This window comes from Furipterus horrens, unplaced genomic scaffold (genome assembly GCF_987537825.1).
Source record: "Furipterus horrens unplaced genomic scaffold, mFurHor1.1.pri manual_scaffold_12, whole genome shotgun sequence".
NCBI lineage: Eukaryota > Metazoa > Chordata > Mammalia > Chiroptera > Furipteridae > Furipterus > Furipterus horrens.
In genome coordinates this window covers 74,570,769-74,596,422 of record NW_028327182.1, presented here as the reverse complement: position 1 = coordinate 74,596,422, position 25,654 = coordinate 74,570,769, and the positions used below count along the sequence as shown (strand labels likewise).

The window sequence follows — 25,654 nt, the reverse complement described above, 5'->3', positions numbered from 1 at the left end:
TAATTGGTCTGAGTACTGTGGTTCTACTTGAGTCATTCATTCATTCATTTATTCATTCAAGAAATAGTGATCGACTGTAGGCTCTATGCCAGGCGCTGTGCTAGGAGCTGGTTATGCATTGGTAAAGAAGACAAGCATTTCCCTGACTTTTAGGAGCTTAGACTTTAGCAAGAAAGTAGGCATTACTCTAAAACTTACACCAATAATAAAAAATTACAGTTGTGATAAGTGCTGCAAAGGAAAAGTGCAGGGTGTGATAAGACTGTATATTAGGAAGACCTAGCCTAGTCTGGGACCTGAAGGATGAGTAGGTGAAAAAGGGCTGGAGGTGGAGGGGGAAGAGGAAATCCCAGGCAGAGGCGTAGTACATTGGGAAACCAGAAAGTGTGGCTGGACCCTACAGAAGAAGGAAGAGAGTGTCTTGAGTTGAAGCCAGAGATGGAGGGAGAGGACAGGTGATTCAGGGCCTTTTTGGCTGGGTTCAAGGTTTTAGACTTTCTCCCAAAACCTCCAGAGAGACATTGAAGGGTTTTAAGTTGGAGAGGGATCAGTTTTACCTCTTGAAAAGATCACCCTTAATAGGGTGGGGAGAATGAATTTCACGGAACAAGAGTAAAATTTGGGCAAGTAGTAAGGAGAACATTGTGATCAGCAGTTCAGAGCTGATGGCGGCAGTGAGGACGTAGCAGCGATGTGAGCAATGCTTAGCAGGACGCATAGCAAGACTTGGTAGTACAGTAGATTGCTTGTGGATGATAACAGCCACTAAAATGCTGATGAATAAAGGAGCCTCTGGTTTAAAAAACAAAAAACCAAAGGAAAGGTTGAAAGCCACTGGATTTGATGAGCTTAAATATTCCATTTAGTTTTTAAATAAATAATAAAAAAGGAAACTCTCTGAAGTCTTTCTGAGTGCATTCATACTTCCTACTTATCCCACCAACTAGGGTATGTGTTCCATCAGTTTATCACCCACTGTAAGGAATAGAGGTTTCAGAGTGGTGCCTCAGAGTGCTGTGATTCAGGGCCCTGTGTCCACATAATGTCATTACGTAGGTCCTGCTGAGTGTCCTCTGGAATCCTCACCGACTCAGCAGCAGTTTGGTGGTGGGGGGTGGAGGGGCATACTCTGACCAGGATGCTCAGTGAGATCGTTCACTTGCAGGAGCCAAAACTTCTGTCCATAACCAGACACAGAGATTGAGCTGACCATCCCCCAATTTTTCTTCTTGGTTTGGACTCCCGGGCACTTCCGTAGTGTCACACATCCAGCCAGATCACACACAGTCCTGTCTCCGTGCCTTTGCTTGTGATGGTCCTTTTTGGGATGTCTCCTCTCAGGCACTCCTGCAGGGGTGTATGGAGAGCCTTCTTCCAAGACTTCTCCCACCTATGCTTCGAAGCTTTCCTTGGTCACCCCAGCTCTCTCTACTTGAGCAGCAGTCATGCCTCTGGCTCTTTTCTTGCCTGATTATAAATATTCCATTTCATTGTATACAGGTCGTAAACCACATCAGTTTAGGAGACTTGGTTAGCATTTAATACATGGATTATGCATTTGGTTTGTACAGCTCAGCATCATTTTCCTTTGTTGTTTGTAGCCTATCTTCCCATCTCTATAAAGCGCCCAAGAGAAGGGCATATGAGGTACTCTAATCTACCTAAAAATACCCTTAGAGGTTCTTGAGTCAGCATCAGTAGTCAACAAGGTACAGAAAAATCTAGATAACACCACCCCAACATGGTCACCCCCTCATCCTTGAGTGGACGTGCCGGTACCTCCTGGATGCGGCCAGGGAAAGTGTGGGGCATGATTAGAAGGGCTGGATGGCCCCTCTTGCCGTGGCTCAGGTGTGTTTCCGCCTGCCTCGTTGCAGGCCCCAGAACTGCTGGAGCAGCAAAAGTACACAGTGACCGTCGACTACTGGAGCTTTGGCACCTTGGCTTTCGAGTGCATCACGGGCTTCCGGCCTTTCCTCCCCAACTGGCAGCCTGTGCAGTGGTGAGTGAGAGACCACGGCCCCGGGACAGGGGCTGGGAGAGTCTCCTGAAGGAATATGTCCCTCTGTCTTTGTCATGTCGCTTTACCTGTTTCCATCTCACTGGCGCTCCCAGGCTCGGCCTGAGACATCTGTGATCTGCTTCCCAGAAAGAAAGTCCTGTTCGGATCCAGCCTGTGGGCAGGTCAAGCTCCAAAAACCTAGAAAAGTAGAGCAGTTGTTGAGTATTAATATCTTTAACTAGAATATGACAGAAATGACGTTGGCCCTATGTTCAGTAGCAACAAGTCAGTACATTCACAGATTGTTGTGTAACGTGTGCACTTACCCTGAAAATTCTGTGTATTAATAAACAAAGGGTACGTGCACAAGACAAATGAGAAATATTTGCATGAAAATTTATTGTTGGCAAATTTGACTAAAGAAAAATATAATTTTTTTTTTATTTAAAGTATAAGAATTGGCTTAAAATGTGAGCCAAATAAGTTACAAAGGAAGATTTTCTAGTATAAAAAGCAAAGGATACAATTAAGTTTTTAAAAATTACTCTATATTCTTTAACTTTTTTTATTATAAAAATGTGTTGATCATTATATATTTATAAAAGTTAATCATTACTGAAATGCATAATTTAAAAATTAACATTCTCCTAAAGCAGTTAAGTTTCATTCAGAATTGTTCATTGAGAGGCCACATACTAATTTAATGATACTGCTGTGTGTCAATTTTTTTTTTTTTTTAGGTTTTAGTTTTTTGCAGCAGTAATAAATTCATATGGTTTGAACTTCAATAAGTGTAAGAGCTTGTGATTCCCTTCGTCCATTGTTGACTCAAACCCTGCTGTATCATATAGATAGTGACAGACATCCAAAATAAAAAATCATATCAACAACAAAATAATAATAATAATAAGTGTAAGGGCATACAGGGACAAGTCATCTCACACTGGTTTCCCAGCTGCCTGGTTTCCTTTCCCACAGGACCTGATAGCATTGGTTTTTGGTATGCTTCCAAGGATATTTCCTACATACACTAGCAAATTGGCATGTATTTGTTTGTTAATTAATAGATTTCTCCCTCTTTTTATGTCAGTGGTAGCATAATATGAACTCTGTCCTGTACGTGCTCCTAAAGCAGTTTTACACTGAGAATTTCCTTCACAACCCGGAAACCACCACTTGGAACATTTCTGTGTCTCCAGGCTCTTCGGTGTGTTTTATACTTTAAAAAAAATACAAATAAATTATATACTTACATAGAACCTGCTTTGCAAACTTATTATTGAAAATGCTTTATGTTGTTCCATATTATTTGTGATGTCTGCTTGTTATTCTACTGAGTGGCCATACTGTAGCTCATTTAACTTACCTCTCATTGTTGGAAATATGGGTGGTTTATAATTTTTACTTAAGATAACACCAAGAATAACATCCTTGTAGGGAAATCCTTATAGAGGATAAATTCCTAGAATTGGAAACAATTCAAAGATTATGCATGGTTTCAAAGGTTTTTGATGTGCATTAACAAACTGCTTACAGAAAGGTTGTATTAATACCATTTCCACCAGGAACATACAAAGCTGTTCCTTTCACCACACCATTGCCAACACTGGCTGTTGTCATTTTTCTACCTTTAAATCGAAAGTAGTAAAAACAATTAACTTTTTCAAAAACAGGTATTTACATCATGAGAATATTTATTTATGAGAATAAGATGCAGCCTTTGAAATCTGTCCCAGAGAGTCACAGTATGTGATAGCAGTCCAATTCAGTCAACCTTCATACACCAGGTGTTGGAAATTCAAAGGTGCATGAGGCCAGCTCCCTGCTCCCGAGGAGTCTGATGAAATGACAAAGAATGCCCTCCTGTGGTGGCCTGTTTTAAAACAAGCAATGCTTGTTGATCTTCATCGGTTCTGAATATTGAGGAATTAGCTAATTATTTTATAGTTACACCTTCTACTGTAACCATTATTTACAAACTATCTGTACAGCTGTAGTGTTATTAAATAATCAAGGAATTACTGCATTTCTTCAGTTCAAATGTTGACTTTTTCTATTATTTATAACAAAATGAGTTAAAATCCATTAGAATTGGAAGAACAAATGCTATTTGAAAATATATTCCTAATGGCTCAGCATCTTCACAGTAAATCTGTTGTTTGCCGAATCACTTCCTACAACTCCCCTCATCAGTGCTGCAAGGCCAGGTGACCACTTTCAAATGAATTTCTCTGATCCCCAGCAAGGAGCTGTGTAGTGGATTAGTGTGTGAGAAGCGCCTGTCTCATCCGCTTTGTAATGCCTCAGACAACTCTTCTAAAATTTTACTCTCTCATCTCAGATGTCAGGTAGATGGTAATTTTAGGACAAATGTAATTTCAGCTTTATAACAAGATTATAAAGTTAATTTGCAATACCTTTTAGGACATAAGCAATAAACATTTTATTTACTATGTCCTTTTATTTTTATAATTTTTCATTGACAGATTAAGTTTCTTATTAGAGGATCATCCCACTTGAATGTAATGACAAAGTCTTGGTGCACCTGACTTATCGTAGTGAGTTTCAGCCAGAGCTGTAACCCACCAGCCTCTGCTGTCTGCCAGCTCTTCCATGTTTCCCATGTGCTCCAGATAGGTCAGTTCACCCCTTACTAATGAGAAGTGTTCAGGAGAATACTTTTTATTTGAATTTCCTAGTTTTTTTTGAAAAGGAAAGATTCAGACATTCAAACAGAGTAGAAAGAACACCAGTTCTTCCACTCTCCAGTTGTTTGACCTTGGGCAAATCACCTGATCTTTATTTCCTTACCAATGAATAGGGGACTAAAAACAATGTCTACCACACAGGGTTATCATGGTAAAGGAAGTGCATGTTCAATGTCAGAGTACTTGGTTTTTTGTGAAGCATAATTCAAGTTATTACCCTTGTCACTAAGAAGATTTTAAACCAGTTGGACTTAAATTTTTTTTCTTTAAATAATATTTCAGATACATCAGTAGTTCTCTAAGTTAGGAAATGTAAAAGTTCATTTACCCCTAGAAATAATATTGAGCCATTACATTTAGAGAGAAGTGTGTGTGTTGTGCATATTTCCTGTAAATGTGAAATGTGCAGTAATCATGGTTTGGAAGTCCTAATTTTATTCTCCATCAAAACATGAGAGTTTTGAATTAGATAAAGTGAAAGATAGAGAAAATGATAATGACAAGCCAAGGATGAAGTGAGGAGTCGGCAGTTCTCTCTGCAGAACTCTGGGCACAGGATGGTTAATGACTCAGTCATTCAGGCTGTACCAACCATTCTTAAACTCTCAAAGAAGGCTTCCTACCAGGATACAAATGCACTGGCCATTATCTGAAAAGATGAAATAGTGACCTGGGTGTTTCCTGTACAGTTCTAAAGTGACATATTAAAATATAGAATGACTCCTGACTGCAAAGTGACTTAAAGGCTGTAATGAACAAGAACATGTGTCTGCAGGCATTCCAAAGTCCGGCAGAAGAGTGAGGTGGACATCGTTGTTTGTGAAGACTTGAATGGAGCAGTGAAATTTTCGAGCTCTTTACCTTACCCCAATAATCTTAACAGGTAAGGTACAGTGGCATTTTTCTTCAACAAATATTTCTCTTCTTTTTGAAATAGATGTTTGAGGTGACATCTGATGGCTTTAAATATGTTATCTGGGTATCATCCTATGTCTAAGAACTAGGCATAGTCTATCTCAGTCTTAAACTTAGAATGGATTCCCACTCCTTGCCTCATCTAGAAATCACCTTTTCTAAATTCCCATAGCAATTTATCTGTACCTCTTATTATCCTTAGTAGCTTTGACCTTGTGTTACATTTGGTTTTGCATTGAGTTGCTCTGTTACTCAACTCTAAGTCTTTTAAGGGTAGAGAATTATACTTTATTTCTCTTTGCACTCCTCATGTAGCCTAGTACTGTGTCATAGCCAACAAACAAACCTTTGTAATTTGAACAGAATTGCAATCTTGTCTTAGACCCCGAATGTGAACAGTAATAGTAGAAAAGAAAGGTACAAGGCAGTCATGTTATCCATGAGTAGCATGGATAATAAATACCATGAGTATTTAGAGGATGGGGAGACGTATTGTATAGATTAGAGCTAAGGTGGAATAACTTTGGATGAGCTAGAACTTTGTGGAAGGATCTGGAAAGATGTGCAGGGCATGGATAGATAAGGAGGAAGTTCAAAGGGGAAAGACTGGGGGAAGAAAAGACATGTTTAGGAAATCAGTCAGTAGCCATGTTGGCCTCTAGAAGGGCTTTTGTGGAGGGGTGGTGAGAGGCCAGCTGAGACCTTCCAGGAGGCAGGCTGTGGGGGGCCGGCAGGGCCAAGGGAAGGCATGTGAACCCACCAAAGGCCTTTGAGGGGAGTAATTCACAAAAAGAAATAAGTAAATCTGCAGCAGGGAATCACCTGGAGGTCAGGCTCGCCTATGAAGTGCATGTAAAAAGTGTCACAGATCATTCTTGCATAGGCAGCTGGAGATCAGCCTGGTGACCCATCTGTTGACACATCCCTGATTTGAGGGAGTGTTTTAGCAGATCAGGAGAGGTGATAAGCACCTGAATAATTAATTTGGTTGAAAATGGTCCCTTTTTCTCTCAGATTAATTCATTTTCAGTGATCATTTATTGGCTGCCATTTGTGTGTGTAATGGTGAAATGCATGTGAGGTGTGTGCTTTTCACTTTGCACGTTAAGGCCACCTGAAATTCGCATCAGAGGTGTCACCTCCTACGCTGTGCTCCTCTTCTCAGCGTCCTGGCACAGCGACTGGAGAAGTGGCTGCAGCTGATGCTGATGTGGCACCCCCGACAAAGGGGCACTGATCCCGTGTATGGGCCCAATGGCTGCTTCAAGGCTCTGGATGACATCCTAAACTTAAGGGTGAGTGTGGAGGCAACAGGTCAGGTCCCCATGGGACACTGCCGTTCTTATGAGGAAGAAATGCTCATTAAGAAACAGGTCATGAGCTGTCAGACCAGTGGGGAAATTTAGGCTGCTATGGGAGTATCTGTCTACATAAGTAAGAGGATAGGACCCCTGTGCTGACGGACATAAGTCGTAAGTTTGTAGCTAAGGACGGATAGGAATATTAAAGACTAGAGGATATATGGTATGGCACTCGGCTCCCGTCCTCAAGCCAGGCCCTTGCTTTGTGTGGCTGGAAAGTGTTGGGAGTAGCAGAGGATCCAGGCAAAGAAATGGGCATCTCTGTAAAGTTGCAATTTTCCAATAACATCTGAGTTGTGTTGCAGCTGGTTCATATCTTGAACATGGTCACGGGCACCATTCACACCTATCCAGTGTCAGAGGATGAGAGTCTACAGAGCTTAAAGGCCAGAATCCAGCAGGACACGGGAATCCCCGAGGAGGACCAGGAGCTGTTGCAGGAAGCGGGTCTGGTGTTGATCCCCGACAAGCCTGCCACTCAGTGTATTTCAGATGGCAAGGTGAGCCCCAGGCTTCTTGCAGAATGTTCTGTTTTTCCCTGACTTTGCTGGCAAGGAAAATAATGTGTTCAGATTTTAGTTCTACTTTATCATTTTTGTTCACCACATAGACACCTGCCTGTTTTTTGAAAGTGGGAATGCGAGATCCCCTAATGGGAGACCCCAGTCACTCCACACTTGACTTGTGACTTTCAGACCACTTAGAGTGCCTTTATTTTGCCTTTGTTGTCAAAGTGATACTTCGTTCTTCCAAGGCAACCAAAACTATTTATGATGCACCCCTTGTGTACAGAGCTGTCCTGATAGCCCCAGCAATGAAAGGCATGCCCCCCTCTTCCCCAGCAAAAAGCTGATGAAGTTAACATGTAAAATACAATTATTGGAGAGGAAAAGAGACAGAAAATGTCTAACTTGTACCCAAAGGACAAACATAGAATAAAATAGAATATAATAAGCTGTAAATAAGCTGTACATTGGGATAAATAAGTGTGAAAGGAACAGGGAAAGGAAGTAGAAGCAAGACAGCTGCTTTAGTACTTGCTGGCGGAAGATGATGCTGTTGGTAAAAGTGGGAAACCCTTTGAAGTCTCTTCATTATTCCTTAGGAAAAGGAGGGGTTAGACCCACAAGATCGCATTGTGTTTTTGTCCCTTTGCAGCTAAATGAGGGCCGCACATTGGACATGGATCTCGTGTTTCTCTTTGACAACAGTAAAGTCACCTATGAGACTCAGATCTCTCCACGGCCCCAACCTGAAAGTGTCAGCTGTATCCGTAAGAACATCATTTCTTTTTAAAAATAATAACTTGTAATGCTTGGAACATGGCAGGAGGAAGAGACCTGGGCCAGGGGATGGGTCTGCACCAAGGAGATAGGCTTATGCTGTCCTCGGGGCAGCCTTCTTCACTAGGGGCATGTGAGGAGTAACCCAGCCGAAAAAGAGCAAGGGAGGTCTTCAGTGAATTCCAGCCTCCTAGCTTTAAGCAGAGCACAGAGAATATTGCCTGCAAGCCACTGAACTTGAACCAGATGGCCATTTTATTTTTTAGTTTATTTATATTTTAATAATTAATATATGCACATGATACAAAAACAACCAAAAGGTACAAGAAGAAGATATACAGTGAAAAATAAGCCATCCTCTCTCCCCAGTTTCCCAGCCTCTTCCAGGGAAACTGCTGCTATCAAATTCTTAGGTATACCTTCCAGGGATATTCTACCTATGAGCCTCCCTGGCTGGTATGGCTCAGTGAATTGAGTGCTGGCCTGTGATCTGAAAGGTCACAGGTTTGATTGCCAGTCAGGACACATGCCTGGGTTGTGGGCCAGGTCCAGTTGGGGGCATGCAAGAGGGGCAACCAATCCAATGTATCTCTTGCATATTGCTGTTTCTCTCCTTCTCTTTCGCCCTCCCTTACCCCCTCTCCAAAATGAATAAATAAAATCTTTAAAAAATATATATACACACACACACACACACAAACACATATATATATATGAACCTGTGTACATATGACTGTCTACATGATTCATAGTTTTTCTTTGGATGAAATCAATAGCCGTTTATTGACTGGTACATGCTTGTTCTGTAATGGGGTACAAAAAAGTGCATGAGACAGTAACGAGGCATAGCACCCCAAAGAGTTATATAATAGCATAGTAGTTATATAACTTTTAAAAATGTAAAAGCCTGTGATGTTGCAAGGCAGGATGTGGTTAATTATAGGGCGCTATTCTCTGACAATTGTATATGTCTCTGTTCCAGTTCAAGAGCCCAAGAGGAACCTGTCTTTCTTCCAGCTGCGGAAAGTGTGGGGCCAGGTTTGGCACAGCATCCAAACCCTGAAGGAGGACTGTAACCGGCTGCAGCAGGGACAGCGAGCTGCCATGTATTGTGCCAGGCGGTTTTGAACTTAACTTATTTGAAATTGCTTGGTGGCTTTTGCCACAGGGAGGTGGCGGAGGCAGGGACCCAGAAGCAACTGTTAGGAGAGACAAGAGGGAGACACTGGTTTGGGAGGGCAGGAAGTGGTCTGCTGGGCTGGAGGGAGGGAGGCCCTTTTAGACCTGACAGGCTGAGTGACTTCAGCACGCGGAGCAGGAATGTAAACTGAGAGTTGGGCCGACGGAATGGGGTGGGGGATAGAATTTGGAACATGGAGGAGGTCGTTGCAATCTGGGTCAGCTACACTCCCCTGATTGTCATGCCAGGAACTGACTGACTTTTTTCCCAGGTTAGGACTAGTTTGTTCCTAATTCCAGTGTTGGTGCAGGACCTCATGCACTGCTGAGGACAAGGAAATTGTCTTTATGGTTATAAGTGGCTGTTCTTATAATAATTATAGCAGCGATTTGCCTTGGCATCTGAGGCAGTTGTGTTATTGTACAGGAAATGGTATTTGGATCCCATAGATGCCCCAAGGCTGTGTTTCTTGTGGTCCCTGCAGGATGAATCTCCTGCGGAATAACAGCTGCCTCTCCAAGATGAAGAATTCCATGGCCTCCATGTCTCAGCAGCTCAAGGCCAAGTTGGATTTCTTTAAGACCAGCATCCAGATTGACCTGGAGAAGTATAGTGAGCAAACTGAGTTTGGGATCAGTGAGTGTACTCTTTTCAATGAGTTTGGAGAGACCATTTCATTCTTATTTTTATCCTCCTGAGGTTTCTTTTATCCCTTTATAATTGAGTTGCTTATTTCTGTTTTGGTTTTGTGGTGTCTTTGTTTTGTTTTTCATTTTTTTCCCCTATGTTTTTTTTTCCAGCATCAGATAAACTGCTGCTGGCCTGGAGGGAAATGGAACAGGCCGTGGAGCTCTGTGGGCGGGTAGGAGACTCATTTTAGGATTTTATCCTTACTGAAGATGACGAGGCCTTTTTCTACCATTTTCCACTTTCTCTTCAAACACTAGGTCCATCTTGTATGTGAGAACTCAAGTTTTCTCCGCCTTGCTCTTTGACTTTAACTAGAACTTGCTGGAAAGAGGCTGGGAGAGTAGCCACTAAAAGGGGCTGCACTGTGGCAGATCCAGGAGCTACCCAGATGGACAGAGCTGGCCCAGATTTGAATAAGGAGCAAAGTGTGAAGTGTCCTTGGGGGGAAGCCTAGACCTCTTCCTATAGAAAGGGCCTTGGAAGAATGATCAACACTCCATCTAGTCAAAGGTTTTTGCTTAAATTTGTTGGGATACTAAATCCAGAGGAGAGAATGGTCTAGGCAAGGAGTTTTAGGACAGTGTATTCAGATGCCACTAGAAGGTCTTAATTAGGAAGGTGGGGCAAGTGTGACTTAGTAAACCTCACAGAAATTGAAGACCTTGGGCTCTGAGGCTTTTTCTTGGGTTTTTCCACCATTTTCTCCTGTGAACTTGGGCGAGGACCTTCACCTCTGTGTTTTAATGTTTGTTACTGTAAATCAGTACCAACTGCATGCTTAAGGCTGAATATATCTAGACAACACCCTATTTGACCATAGGTGGGTGAGTGCTCCACCCATCTTGGTATCATATCCATATCTGTGAAATAAAGGAATCTGAGCCCCCACATGAGATGGCATTGGAGAGACAAACTAAGAGAAGAGAAAGGAATATGCATTGGGCATCTTCTATATGCCAGGCACCACTCCAGATACTTTACATACTTATCTGACCCCTAAAATGGCCCTATTAGAAGCCTATTTTATGGTGGAGGAAACTGAAGATCAAGGGTTCAGTAACTTACCCAGGGGTCACACAGAAAGTGGTAGACCTGAGATCCAAACCTAGCTCATTCTGACTCCAAAGTCCATATTCCTTCTAGCCAGTCAATTGAAAGTCTGCAGTGAGTTTGGAGGGTTTCCCCTGAAAATCTTGCATCTCAGAATGCTATCATTACGTCAGTTGACATTAGCACAGCTTTTTCACCAGGAGAATGAAGTGAAACATCTGGTGGAGCGGATGATGGCACTGCAGACAGACATTGTGGACTTGCAGAGAAGCCCAATGGGTCGGAAACAGGGCGGGACGCTGGACGACCTGTGAGTACCAGCGGTCGGGGACCACACACTGTCCCCAGTACATGCACATGCCCCAACTGGAGTTTCTATATGTGTGTTGGAATAGTGTATGGTTATTATGGAAGCTCATGAGACTGTGCTCCTTCCTGTAGAGCATGTATCCCCCACCCTCAGTGAATTATCTTATCATGTTCCAGAAATGAGCAAGGACAGATCATCACTCTGAGCCCTAGTTTCCATATCTATGAGGGGGGAACCCAAAAAACCCCAGAATTTATTTATAAAAATTGTGTATTTATTCTTACATGTTTAAACTTTAGTCACCTTCAAAGTACTCTGCATCTGATGCAGTACATCTATTGAGATGGTTTTTATACTGCTCAAATCAGTTTTTGAACTCATTGATTTTGATACCTTTTAGTGCTTCTGTCATTTTTTGTTTCACCTCTTCTACATCGGCAAAATATTTCCCTTTGAGGACTTTTTTCCATCAAGGGAAACAAAAAAATAGTTAATCGGGGCAAGATCAGGTGACTAGAGAGGATGAGGCATGGAGGTCATTCCATTTTTTGGTCCAAACTGCTGAACACTCAGTGAGGTGTGGGTAGGTGTGCTCATAAATCACCCATCATGAAATGGGCAAATGCATTAAAAGAGTCTTCAGAAAAAATTCACTGAAGCCAAATGCAGCCTCTTACAACAACACCAGCTGGTATCCTGATGCAGATGGGTTCCTAGAACACTCACCTAGCAGGGGAAACCTGTACTACAAGGGGCCCACCCTCCAGAAGATAATTACGGGTTTTTTTGGGGGGGTCATCCCTCATATTTAGTGGCCAGAAAAATTGTTTGACCTCCCAAAGTTATGGGAATCAGTTCAGATAATACATAGAGCAGTAGTTTGTAAACTATAAAAGCAATACTGCAAGGAGCCTTTACCATGGTATCAGGCATCACTGTTCGTCCAGCCGACCCTGACCCAGGTGTAGCTCAAAGAGCAGAAAGTAGAGTAGAAAAGGAGAAGTCTGGCAACTCTTAGAAGTTTGGACCTGGAAACTGTTCATTTGAGTCTTCATCAGGACTTTGGCCTTGGCTCTGAGAGGACGAGGTGCCCAGGTAGTGCTCTCCTGCCTGAAGGAAATTGCACACAGCCCCCGGGGTGCAGAGGGAGGGAGGGAGGCAAGCACATCAGCCTCTCAGGGGCCAGCTCATTTGGGCACAGCAGTGTCCTCTGATGCTTTTACTAAGATTCTCAGGAACAGGAGCCAGAACATCAGAAATCTGATTGTTGGTATTCTGTATTTTCTTGAATCATATACACCTTTATTCTCCTCTAGTTTTCAAATAAAAGTCACCTCTGAAAATGTTGGCCTGTCTCACTGTGTTAAGGGGAATAAGGAGTAGGAGTTTGTATCCACTCTGGGTTTGTGCTTTCAAGAGAAAGCCATGTTCTCTGGGTTTGGGTCCAGGGATGGCACCCAGAATCACTACTGTGGAAGCCAAGTGGATAGGAATTCCAAGGGACAGAGTGGAGACTCCTTTCCTTTAGACCCCTCTCATGAAACCTTGCAGATGTTTGATTTTTGATAATGAGGGTAGTCATTCCCTTATTATAGATGTCACCTATAATATCACCAGGAATAATCATTTTCTCTAGTCAGACATAATTCCGGTCTTACTTCTGGAAATCAGTAATTCTCCTGGCAGGAATTAGCTTATGAATGCTTCAAATGTGCTGATTTGGTTTCAGATCTAGACAGAGCTTCTTCTTTGTATATTTCAGAGAAGAGCAAGCAAGGGAGCTTTACAGGAGACTCAGGGAAAAACCAAGAGGTAAGTGGGGTTTTATGCCAGCCTTGGGCCCCTTCTTATCTCAGGTGTGAGGCAGTGGTACTCCCTGCCAACGACCTGCAAGAACTGTGCACCTCCTTTCCTCTTTCCAGACCAACGAACTGAGGGCGACAGTCAGGAAATGGTGCGACTGCTACTTCAGGCGATCCAAGCCTTTGAGAAGAAAGTGCGAGTGATTTACACACAGCTCAGGTATAAGCTCTGACTTTCCTACTTGGGTGGAATGTGGGGAAGCAGCGAGCCTGTGTGAGGCCATTTCTTCATCCACTCTGATGCTCTTACCCACCTGAAGAAAATTCTTCTGCAGCTGCTGAATGGATTCATGAAACTGCCAGGGATTATGTTCTCCTGCTTTCTATACCCCAAATGCCACTGGACTTTGTCTTGTTTGTTCTTCACAGTAAAACTGTGGTTTGCAAGCAGAAGGCTCTGGAATTGTTACCCAAGGTGGAAGAGGTCGTGAGTTTAATGAATGAGGATGAGAAGACTGTTGTTCGGCTTCAGGAGAAGCGGCAGAAGGAGCTTTGGAATCTCCTGAAGATCGCTTGTGTGAGTGAGCCCCTGTAGCCAGGCCCACGGCCCTTTCTGGACCTTTCTGCCTCTGTGTGTGTCATCACATTGCAAGGGAGACCACGAAGCCACCGATACACCACTCAGCTGCTGCTGCTCACTGTTCACTTCTTCATGACTTAGAGTGAGCAGTGGGGGGACAGCGTTAGGGCCTAGGCTTGTTGTTCTTATTTATGCATGTATTCATTTCCTGTGGCTACTGTAATAATTTGCCACAAAATATTCCATTGGAAGTCTGAAATCAAGGTGCTGGCAGGGTTAGGTTCCCTCTGAAGGCTCTAGGGAGGATCCTTTCTTGCCTCTTCCAGCTTCTGGTGGGTCCAGGTGTTCCTTTGCTTGTGGCTGCATCACTCCAATCTCTGCCTCTGTCTCACATGGCCTTTCTGTGTCTTTCTTCTGGGTGTCTCTTATAAGAACACTTGTCATTGGATCTTGGTCCCACCAAGTTGTCCAGGATGACCTTATCTCAGGATCTTTAACTACAGCTACAAGGAAAGGTCACATTCCCAGGTTTCTGGAATTAGGAATGGACAGATCTTTGGGGAGTCCTCCATTTAGCCCTCTACAGTGCATGGCAGCATGATGTGGTGGGTCCTCATCTACGTATGCTGCTTCTGTTATAATCCATCCTTTCTGTGCCCACTCTCTGTCTTAATGTAGCTGTGATTCCACTGAAGTTTGCTTAGGAAACATAACACAAAAAAGGAAGCTCAGGACAGAGAACTGAAAAGAGTCAGGGAAAAACGATGGACGCCAGAGCTGATGGGGGAGTGACCCCCACTGTGGGGGCTGCACCAAGGCTGAAGAGGTTCAAGAGAGAGCCATGTAGTCCTTGATAGCCTTTAAGAGCAAAGAGGAGAATGGGAATATGATTGCCAAAGGTGGAAGGAAGCAGGATAAAGGATGGCATTTTTTAAGATCATGGAAACTGGAGCTTATTTGTAGGTGAAGCAGGAGACAGTGTTCTGGGGATTCACAGTATCCAAGTGACAGGAGACAGTGTAGCCTCCAGTTGAGAACAATGGAGAGGTCAGTATTGTGAGCTTGGCCTTGGGAAGGGATGAGTGACATTTTCTCCTATAAGTAAGGAGAAAAAGAACAGAGGAGATTTGACGAGGCAGAGAATATTTAAGAGTGAAGTTGAGGGATTTACAAGTGATAGCCTGATCTGCCATCTGCGTCCATTCAACATTTATTGAGTGCTGACTGTATATGCCTAGTAGGCTGCTGAAAACTGGAGCTGCAGGAGGAAAAATAAGCATGGTGCGTGGCCCAATGAGCTCATAATCTGATAAGGAGCACAGGCAGGGAAATGAGCGAGGACAGTTTGGGGCAGAAAGTGCCACACAGCAGCTATAATACGCACTAGCTATGGCGTGAACGCAGAGGAGGAATGCCCTCTTCAGTCTTAGAACATTCACAAGGAGATATTGTTCCTCCGGCAGTATGAGTAGGAGGTAGGTAGGTGGCTAGGCAGAGATGAAGACATTCCAGGACAATGACATTGCCCTGTAAAGCCTGGAGCGAGGAAGTATAAGCAGGTAGGTGTGGCATGGGGAAAAGGTGTCACCGATGGCACTAGAGAGGTAGGCAAGGGCTAGATCATTCGGGCTGCACTTTATTTTGAAGACATCAAGGAAACATTGCAGTGTTTGTTTTTTTCCTTTCATATTGAAGGAAGTTAAGTATGGGAGTGGAGAACCACTTTAGGGTTTTAGAAAACTCACTCTGATGGCAGCTGGAGAACAGACTTAAGACTTTGGCAGACCTCACCAGGGAGCGCGAGGGGCCACTCGGTGGGGGCTGGCGTTGAGTAGTCCTGTGGTGCACAGGACACGGTGGTAGAAGAGAAAAGGGCCGAACAGCTCAATAGGGATCTCCTTGCTCACTTGCAGGCCCAGGCAGAAGTGAAGGAGGTATGTGGCGGTGTCTCTCCAAGGGTGGTCATCCCTCGGGAAGACACGGTAGAAAGACACAGAGCAGGACAGAATAGGGTAATTGAATGGCTGGTTGAGGTTGGACCTTGACGTTCAGCTGGAAGGGAGGTTGTGGAGCCAGGATGGGACCCACAGTTTGAGCAGCTGAGAGGGATGAAAAACTGCAGGCTGCAGTGAGGGCAAGGAGAGGGGTTAATGAGCAGTAGGCGAGGCCAACAGAGGAGAATGTGGTGGGGACTCGGGGAGGAAGATGAGAAGGTTGACTATAGGTCACGTCTGTGGGCTGCAGGTTTGAGGAGGTTTAAGTAGCTGAAGCAGGAGCCATTGGGTTAGCGTCTTGGCTTTGAGATGGAGTGACTGCAGCAGCCTGAGAGTTAGAGTACCTTGGTTTGCTTCTCAGCTGTCCCACAGAGGGTGCAATTCACAGAAAGTCACTGATAACTTTTTCATGTGTCTTAGTCTTCTACTTGGAAAAGAATAGAAACACCTCACTTTTAATTTCCTTATAAGAGTTCATTAAGCAATCAAACTTAATGAAATAAAGCTTACAAATACAGGCCCTCAAATCTCCCTATATTTAGAATCTTTTATCAAAAAGTACATCTAACAGAAACATTTTCTAAACTGAAAGGCAAACTACAAACTGTTGTCATGAAAGGAGGTGTTGACTGATATCCTCTAGCAATAGTATGTGCCTTGTGGCCAATTGTCTCATGAGAAAATACCACAGTGTAAATGCAAGAGTTGACTTATCCCTTTGCCCCAAAACTTTGTTGACTTTCTGTGTTTTAGAGCAAGGTCCGTGGTCCTGTTAGTGGAAGCCCAGATAGCATGAACGCTTCCCGCCTTAGTCACTCTGGTCAGCTGATGTCTCAGCCTCCCACTGCCCCTGACAGCTTACCTGAGTCAGTCAACAAAAGGTACGTCATCGTTAACAGTGCCAAGTGTAATATTCAAGGGTATACCGGCAGGTCGTGGGGTGGAAATGGGTGTTTATCACTGATAGACCATTTCATCTGTCTAATGACTTTGGGCATATTTTCCTTTGTGTTTGGTACATTTGGTGGCACTGCAGGGACAAATGTCTCATAGTCCCTTGGGAGTCAGAATATCTTGGTAACTAAAATTTCTTTATGTGAGGGTTGGATTACTAATTGCTCAGTGAGAATATTGAAAGTGCTAGTCAGTCCCATGCTGTTCTGTAGACCGCCAGTCACTATCTGGTCTTCAAAACCAGACTCCCCACCGGAGTCATCTGGCCTCCTCCCTCTCACCCCACCACCACTTTGAGTTGCCAAGTTACCGTTTTCCTCCTACTGCCTCTCATCACCTCCCATTCATCCCTTCCTCGCCCCTCCTGTCACCTGGACCGCTGCCACAGCGGTGGTGGACAGAACACTTGAACCCTTTCTGGCATTGCTTTCGGTACTGCCTCCAAGCCCTCTCTGGTCAAATTAGTTCTCACAAAATACCATTTGGATCAAGTTATTCCTTGGTCAGTAACTAGTAATGGATGCATCCTGAGCCTTCTCGGGCATTCACGGCCATGTCAGAGCCGCTCAGGCAGATCCACGGTGCCTGCCCAAACTCCTTGCTCTAGCCCAGTGGTTCTTAAAGTCTGGCCCAGACTGCAGCATTAGCAGCATCTTGTTAGACATGCAGATTCTGAGTCAAAACTCAGGGGTGGGGCAAAACAGTTGTGTTTAACAAGCCCAGGCTGGTTCTGATGCACATTCAAGTTTGAGAACTTCTCTGGAATGGTTCTCCCATCTGGAAGACACATCTGCTTCCCACATCTTCCAAAGCTGTGACAGCACAAGCACCCGGAGATTGCTCTCTTCTTGGACCTCCTGTTGGGTTTTTTGTTTTTAATTCAGTCCCACACCATTAACTCCACACGTTCTATGTGCCCGGCCCTAGGCACTGGAGGTGGCTAAAATCAGTTCTTGTAGGCAAACCTGTAGACATAGGAAATAGATTAATGATGGCCTAGGGCAGGTGGGGAGGGGAATGGGAAGTGGTTGCTAATGGGTACAAGATTGCTTTTTAGGTGATGAAAATGTTCCAAGATTACATTATTATGATGGTTGCATAACTACAAATATACTGAAACTATCAAAGTGTACACTTGAACTGGGCAAACTTTATGGTATGTAGGTTTATCTCAGTAAAATTGTTTTAAAAAGTCTTGTTCCAGTTTTTGAGGCGTTCATAGCCTGTACTGGTTTGGTACTTAATCAAATGTGGGTTTAAGTTCTCATTTCTCTCCTCAACCTACTGTGAGTTTCCTGAGGATGATAACTGGGTCCTGTGCCTCCTACGTTGTCCTCTGGAGCTGGCACTGAGCCTTTAACCTAGTTAGTGGCCCTGTGGGTGAGGCTAAGCAAAAAAGGTGCCCTGTGTTCCTTTCATCAGAGCATCACACTTTGCAAGGTGAGAGGACACTGCTTTCCTGGATTTGTCATATCCCCTCCAGTGATACACTGAAAGATCTAGAAAAGTCATCCTGGGAGCACAGGTTGCCAGTTGTTTCTCCACGCGGTAGAGCTGAGGTTAGAAAAGGGGAGATGGCTTATTAGACTGTCCCCTACCTCACCATGGCCCATTCTTGATAGGACACGTGCATTGTTATCCTAGAAAAGAGAGAGTACAGATGAAATTATATCATTGCCCTGACCTTGCTTTTCGTCAGATCTCAAGGAACTGTGGGAACCTGGTGAAATTGCTTCATTTATATATATATTTTTCCACCTCAAAAGTTAGAAAACAGGTGATCTTTAGATTTTGGCAATTTGGAGTGAATTAATAAATCAGTTATCTAGTTAAGTCCAAAAGAGCTCTTCTACTTTTAACTTCTATATTAAGCAGGGATCTGTTTGCTTTTCCACGCCATGACAGGTAATGCTCATGGCTAGATCTGGGTTTCCAAAAAGTGCTTAACTAGATGAACAAGATCGCTAGCTAATAATATGGTGCTTAAAGACACTCAGCACCAAAATAATTTTTATTCAATTTTAAAAATCTTGTCAAAAGCTCTTTAGCATATTTTAAAGCAGTAATATCACCTCTGAAAAAATAATACTGACCACTTTCTAATAACTTGATCCTTTTCTTTAGTGAAGCACTGGTGGCTGAAGCACATACTCTCTGCACCCAGCTAGAAAGCACAGTGCAAGACACCATGAAAGAGCAGGACCAGAGTTTACGGGTAATGGCCTGTGTGAACCCCAGCTACCCCTGTCCTTTCTACAGCAGATGAGGAAACGAAAATGGGAAGGCAATCCATTGTTTTCTCAATCTCAGACACACTTATGATTTTCTAGTACAGTTGACCCTTAAACAACACAGGGGTTAGGGGTACTAACCCCTTGTGCAGTCAAAAATCCACATATAATTTTTGACTTGCCAACAACTTAACTATGAATAGCCTACTGTTGACCTTATTGATAACATAAATAGTCAATTAACATGTATTTTGTATCTGCATTATATATTGTATACTTTACAGTAAAGTAAGCTAGAGAAAAGAAAATGCTATTAAGAAAATCATAAGGAAGAGAGAATACACTTACTGTATTTATTGGAAAAAATTCACGTACAAATATACCTGCATAGTTCAAACTGTGTTGTTCAAGGGTCAACTGTACATGGTTATTATTCATCAAAATAATGTTAACAGTTATGGAATGGGCACAAGTACTTTATGTGCATTATCTCATTTAATCCTACAGCATTTGATTCTTATGAAGAATGTAATATTATTCTGAGAAGACCTTCTCCCCCAAACCCCAGCAGCTTTTGTTCCATTGCTGAGTATTTGTGTGTTGTGGGTGCTGTGCTAGTTATAGGGAAACTAACCTAAGAAAAAACCAGTCAAGATACAGGTACATTAAGACAGAACTGCGCTGGCCTGGTGGCTCAGTTGGTTAGAACATTGTCTCGTGCACCAAAAAGGTTCCATCACCTGTCAGGGCGCATACAGGAGGCAACCAATCAATGTTTCTCTCTCACATCGATGTTTCTCCTTCTCTCTCTTCCTTCCTCTCTCTAAAAGCAATAAAAAAAATCCTCGGGTGAGGATTTAAAAAATGACAAGACTAACATTGCTTTGAGGATCCTAAATCATTCCCTCAAATCTTTAAATGGCCTTTTCTTGCCAGTACAATCACCTGCTAGCCTGCCCTATAATTCCTTAGTTTTCAGAAGAATCAGAGGGGATACTGCTAATTTTAACAATCTGGTATTTATTCAAGTGTCGTTCTCTGGTTTGGGGGCATTCTATACCTGTTGTTGCTGCTCTTCCTCCTCATAGGACTCTGTATATTTAATCCTTTCACTGCTAATTTGCATTTATGCCAGAGGAAGAGGAAGTCTAATTAGAGCACTTCATCTGGTGAGATTGGAAATCAATTGCTGAGATTCACTCTGCTACTAGATTAGGCTATACTCCTATAGCCACAGGGCATTTGCATATGATTTTGCTGCACTTGGAATGCTCTTGGTACTACCTACCCACAGTGGGCATAAATAAGCACCATGAGTACAAGTAATACTAAAATTGCCTTCCTAGTTTCCATAGTCCAGGAATCTCAGGGATTCTAAGTCAGTCCAAAAAAAAGATCCTGTATGCTTTTGAATATGTCACTTTAGCTCAAGGGTACCCTGCAATAACAAGGCTTAATAATGAGAGGGTTTAAATTTCCTTCTAAATTTCGCTGGTTGCCTCCTGGAGAAGAAAAACAGCCTGAGGTGTATTGGTGGCTGCTGTATTTTTAACCTGCCTATTGACTTTCAGTCTCTAGACTGGAGCTGGTTACAGATGGAGGAAGAAGAGCAGAATAGCTTGGAGCAGGCCTCATGACTGTGTGGGTGGCCTTGACCACCTGATGGGGCTGCCTGGCCAGAGGCTGTCCCTCAGTGGCCCCTGCTATATAGATGTCCCAGCATCTTCAGCACCCAGATGGAGATCTTCTCACTTCCCGCACAGTTGTGGCATTGACCGTGGACCAAGGGTGTGGCCCTCTGTGGGCACTGCCAGCAACTTGTCTGTACACTGGAAGCCCTCCATCCCAGAAGCCCAGCAAACATGGATGCCGGGCACAAGCATTAGGGAGACTAAGCCACAGCAGCTCCTTCCTCTGCTCTGAAAAGAAGTGCTCAAGTACAGTTGCCACAAAGACCACTGGACAAATGTCTGAGGTGAATTTTTCAGGACAAAGATGAACAGCACTTGGTCCCAGCCTGTTCTCTCCTGAGCCCTCCTGATCTCCAGAGGCCCTCACCCAATGTCCTCTCAGTTACTGTTTCATTGGATTTGGCTTCTCTTGAACTGACTTTTAAGTCATGAACTTGGCCTGGCCCCATCCTCTCTCTTCCACTTTTCATTTCACTGCTGCTAAAATTTTCCTTTTAACTACACTTTGGTGGTTATTCTTCCCTTTGGCAAGGTTGTGTATGCAAGTTCTCCCTCTCTGTAGTCCTTTCAGCCACAGAGTGACTCACTAGAACCAGGATGGAGAAGCAACTCCCTTCCTTTGGGTCCCAAAGATAACTTGGGAGTGAGTTGTCATAGAGAAGAAGGAAAGAAGAAAAGGTTACCTGTCAACCACTGGCCTGCTGACCACAATGCTCACACCTCCTGTCCTTGCTCACACACATCTGTGTGTGGTGGTGGTGGGACAAGGAGTCCCTACGTCGCATATCATCTAGCAGTATTAAATTGTTTTATTTAAAAAAATAGTTCTATATCTCCTAATGTGGCTCAAACACTTATAGTGGGTTTCATAATCCATTTTTACAGTACCTTTGGTTAGGACTTAGGAACTCATGATCCAACTTAATAGAAATTTTACAAGATGGGATAGTGCCTGTATCAAGTAGTGCCATAGTAGTAGTACTGCCTCTGACATTTCATAAAACTTCGCCTTTATATAAAAGCAGGAAAGCAAAACAAGTTCAGGTGATGATAAAAGAGTTTGGTTGGAAAATAGAGTTGGAACAGAAGAGTTTCACAAAATGGCTTCCATGGAAATACTACAGAGGGTTTCATGGTTGAGTAAGTTTTGGAAATGCTTCATGCTTTAATTGCCTCTTAGATTTACATTGTACACTGGTATATTAAAGTAAGCAGGTCTTTGAATAACATTTCATTCAAAGTTGTTTCACTATAATGTTGGTGAGATACTATAGGACCTTAACTTTTGTTTATATCAATTATCCCATGGCAAAAGATTTGTTGAAATGGTCATAATATCTTAGGGTTAAGCACCTTATTTTGGTTTGCCCAGAACTTTCCTGGTTTTAGCCCAGAAACTTCTGTATCCCAGTAAACTTCAGTCCCTGCCAACATGGGAGGATTAGCCATTCTACAGCATGATGTGTCCATATCCTGTGTAATTGAAAGCATTTGACACTTCAACAAAATTACAATTTAGGATATTCAACAAGTACTTATTGAGCACCTCTATGTGGCAAACAAAAATTATCTCCTCATTTTCATGGAGCTTATGTTGGTAGGAAGAGTGGGTAGAGCCAGGAGTAGATAATAGGCAAATAATTGTGTAAGTTTCAAATAGTTTCAATGCTATGAAGAAAATAAAACATAGTAATGGATGGAGAGTGCCTCAGTGTTATTCAGGAATGTGATAAGGATGGGACTGCTAGGCTGAGATTTGAATGGTGAGAAGAAGGCAGCCAGGCAAAGGCCTGAACAATGACAGAAGAGCCTTGAAGCAGGTACATGTGTGCACTAAATCATGACATACACTAAACAAAGGGAAAAGTGGGAAGTAGGAGAGATGGTAGAAGATAGATCACATTAGGCCTTGTAGGCCATGGAAAGGAGTGTGGATTTTCTTCTTAGTGCAATGAGAGGGTATTTAGGTAAATGAATGACATATTCTGATATACATTTTTCAAAAAAAGAAGCCACTCTTGTCCTACTTGGAGAGAACAAGAAGAGAAGCAGGAAGCCCACCAAGGAGGCTATGGCAGTAATTAGGGAGATCATGTAGAGTGCAGTAGGGTAGTGGCACTAGAGGTGGTGAGAGGGAATTCAGTTGAGAATATATATTTTGAAGACAGATCAGACAAGACTTGACAGATTGGATTTGCAGTATGAAAAGAGCAATTAAGAATAACTCCTAGGGTTTTTGCCTGATGGCAGGGTGGATTAAAGTGTCATTAACTAAAAAGTAACCAACCAAATGGGAGATGATATTTGCAAACAACAGCTCCCACAAGGGGTTAATATCCAAATAACTCATACAACTCAACACCAAACAATCCAATTTTTTAAAATGCGCAGAGAACCTGAACAGACACTTCTCCCAAGAAGACATACAAATGGCCAACAGATCCATGAAAAGATGCCCAGCTTCACTAGCTGTTAGGAAAATGCAAATCAAAACTAAAGTGAGATACCACCTCACACCTGTTAGAATAGCTACTATCAACAAGACAAGTAATAAGAGCTGGAGAGGTTGTGAACAAAAAAGAACACTCATTTACTGCTGGTAGGAATGTAAACTGGTACAGCTACTATGGAAAACAGTATGGAGGCTCCTCAACAAATTAAGAATAGAACTACCATATGGTCCAGCAATCCCTCTTCTGGCTAGCTACTAGAAAAACTTTAGAACATTTATTTGCAAAGATATATACACCCCTGTGTTCATTGCAGCACTATTCACAGTGGCCAAGACATGAAAACAACTGAAGTGTCCTTTGATAAATGACTGGATAAAAACATGGTACATATATACTATGGAATACTACTCAGCCATAAGAAAAGATGAAATTCTGCCATTTGTGACAACATGGATGGACATTGAGAATATTATGCTAAGCAAAATAAGTCAGAAAAAGCTGAAAACCATATGATTTATATGTAGGATATAAAACTCAAGCTCATAGATACAACAATATGGTGGTTACCAGAATGAAGGGGGTGGAGGGCAGTAAAAAGGGACCAAATATATGGTGATGGAATATGATTTGACTTTGGGTGGTGGGCACACAGTGCAATATACAGATCATGTATCTTAGAAATGTACACTTGAAACCAGGATCACCCCAATAAACTTTAAAAACTGCCAATAACTGAGATGGGGAAAAGTTAAGGAGAAGCTAATGGGGCAAGAATGAGTTCTATGGGACATTTTATCTTTACAGTGCCTATTTGGACAATTACAGATAGCCAGTAGGCAGTGTGATATATGGTACTAGAGCTCAAGAGAGATTAGGGCTGGAAATAGGAATTTAGGAACCTTCAAGCTAGACATGGTATTTAAAAAGGTGAAACTGGACAAGGTGGAAAAGCTGGTTAGATCAAGGCCAGAGGCACTTTCCCATGGAGGTTGGAGAGCAGAGGAGCTGGGAACCAACACACAAAAAAAAACAACAAACTTGAGGAATGGCTACTACAGAAGAGTAAGGAAGAAGGAAAACGCAGAGCATGTACTATTTTAGAAGCCAATTGAAAACATTATTTCAAGAAGAGAGTTGATTAAGTGGATCAGATGTTAATGGTTGGTCCAAAAAGATAAGGACAGAGAATTGATCATTTCCCTTGGGTTTCCTGGCATGATTTTTTTTAAGTTGGCATAATACTCATATGAAAAATAATTCCCCAATTCCCCAAAGTTGTAACATTCATTATTCAGAGGTGAATAAAAACTTCAACGAAGAATGATCATTCTTCAGAACAAAATAATATGAATATAGCCTGGAATAGTGATGGATAGGAAAAATGAACAGAAAAAAAACTAAGATCCACTTTTTTCCCAAAAAATCTTTAAACATTTTATTAAAGAACAGCTACTTTAGAAACAAAAGACACTCAAGTACTGATTCATTCAGAGTTTCTACACAACTAAAGAAGTTGACATCAAATGGACAAAATAGTACAGAAGACCCATATATTTAAAAAATCCATCTGTAGAAACCAGGTCAGATGGACTCAAAGCCTTCTGCTGGGGCATAAAGGTAGGAACCAGTCCATGAAGTGAAGAAAAAGTTTTTTGCCTCCTGGTCTAAATGCCTCTAGCCTGGGTTCAGGGAAAGGTCCTAATCATTTGAACTGGTTGTCAATCAAAGTCCCCTTCATTTTCGCTTTCTTGGCTTCCAGTTCAGCCAGCTCTTGCAGCCGCCTTTTGCTCATGCCTTTGCGCTCCAGCTGTTTTTCAATCACTTTGGCATTCTGTGCATATGAGTCAGCAATTTCCCTAGCCTCAATCTCTTCTTCCTCTTCATCAATAGTAGACACAGTGACAGAGCTGAACTTGCCCATGTCTTTAGTTCGTTTGGTCACCATCACCTTCTTAGGAGGCTCTTGCTTCTGAGTATATATATTTGTTTTCCCAAAACCCTGGCCAAACTTGACAACTGCTCCGTCTACAATGAAGGTCACGGGGGCATTCTTTGGCTGGGACTGGTAGAAGAGTGGCAGGCCACACTTTGCACACTTCTTCCTGTACTGTCGTTCAATGCCTTCAGGCCTGCGGAGATATACAGTCTCCTGGTCTTCTGTGTTACAAAACTTGTGAGCATGTTTGGCAGCATCAATCACCCGGGATCGATCCCGGGGTCTCATGGGCAATTTCTCCAACTGACAATCCAGCACCAGAACCATCTGGCCACACAAACAGTAGTAGACGTGGAGGGGCTTCTCACTCTCCTCATATTCCTCCCGGTCCCGGGTGTAGGAGCAGACAACCGACCTGGACACAACTTTAGGCATAGTTCACAGGGTAAGCCCACAAAGTCAACACGAAAATAAGGGGTCGTGCAGAAATCCAGATGATTCGCTTCAATTGAAG

General features: G+C 42.8%; 1 protein-coding gene and 1 pseudogene across 7 annotated transcripts in view; one reads left to right on the top strand and one right to left on the bottom strand.

Annotated features, from left to right (window-relative positions):
• The window catches only part of IKBKB (inhibitor of nuclear factor kappa B kinase subunit beta), a 53,022-nt gene extending 30,818 nt beyond the window's left edge, over positions 1-22,204 (top strand). For 5 of the 7 annotated variants that reach the window (XM_090258856.1, XM_090258858.1, XM_090258854.1 and 2 more), the window contains 15 exons: positions 1,878-2,002; positions 5,486-5,593; positions 6,791-6,920; positions 7,292-7,486; positions 8,145-8,259; positions 9,252-9,375; positions 9,934-10,085; positions 10,250-10,311; positions 11,378-11,499; positions 13,262-13,311; positions 13,422-13,521; positions 13,731-13,878; positions 16,629-16,756; positions 18,954-19,044; positions 20,632-21,575. In XM_090258856.1, coding sequence (XP_090114982.1) covers positions 1,878-2,002; positions 5,486-5,593; positions 6,791-6,920; positions 7,292-7,486; positions 8,145-8,259; positions 9,252-9,375; positions 9,934-10,085; positions 10,250-10,311; positions 11,378-11,499; positions 13,262-13,311; positions 13,422-13,521; positions 13,731-13,878; positions 16,629-16,756; positions 18,954-19,044; positions 20,632-20,697 — 1,716 coding nt within the window. In that variant the 3' untranslated portion in view covers positions 20,698-21,575. Of the gene's footprint in view, positions 1-1,877; positions 2,003-5,485; positions 5,594-6,790; positions 6,921-7,291; positions 7,487-8,144; positions 8,260-9,251; positions 9,376-9,933; positions 10,086-10,249; positions 10,312-11,377; positions 11,500-13,261; positions 13,312-13,421; positions 13,522-13,730; positions 13,879-16,628; positions 16,757-18,953; positions 19,045-20,631 lie in introns of all 7 variants that reach the window. The other 2 variants (XM_090258857.1, XM_090258855.1) reach the window with 2 other exon arrangements.
• Positions 22,205-24,688: 2,484 nt separating this feature from the next.
• Positions 24,689-25,640, bottom strand: LOC149996404 (STING ER exit protein pseudogene; annotated as a pseudogene).
• Positions 25,641-25,654: the final 14 nt, after the last annotated feature.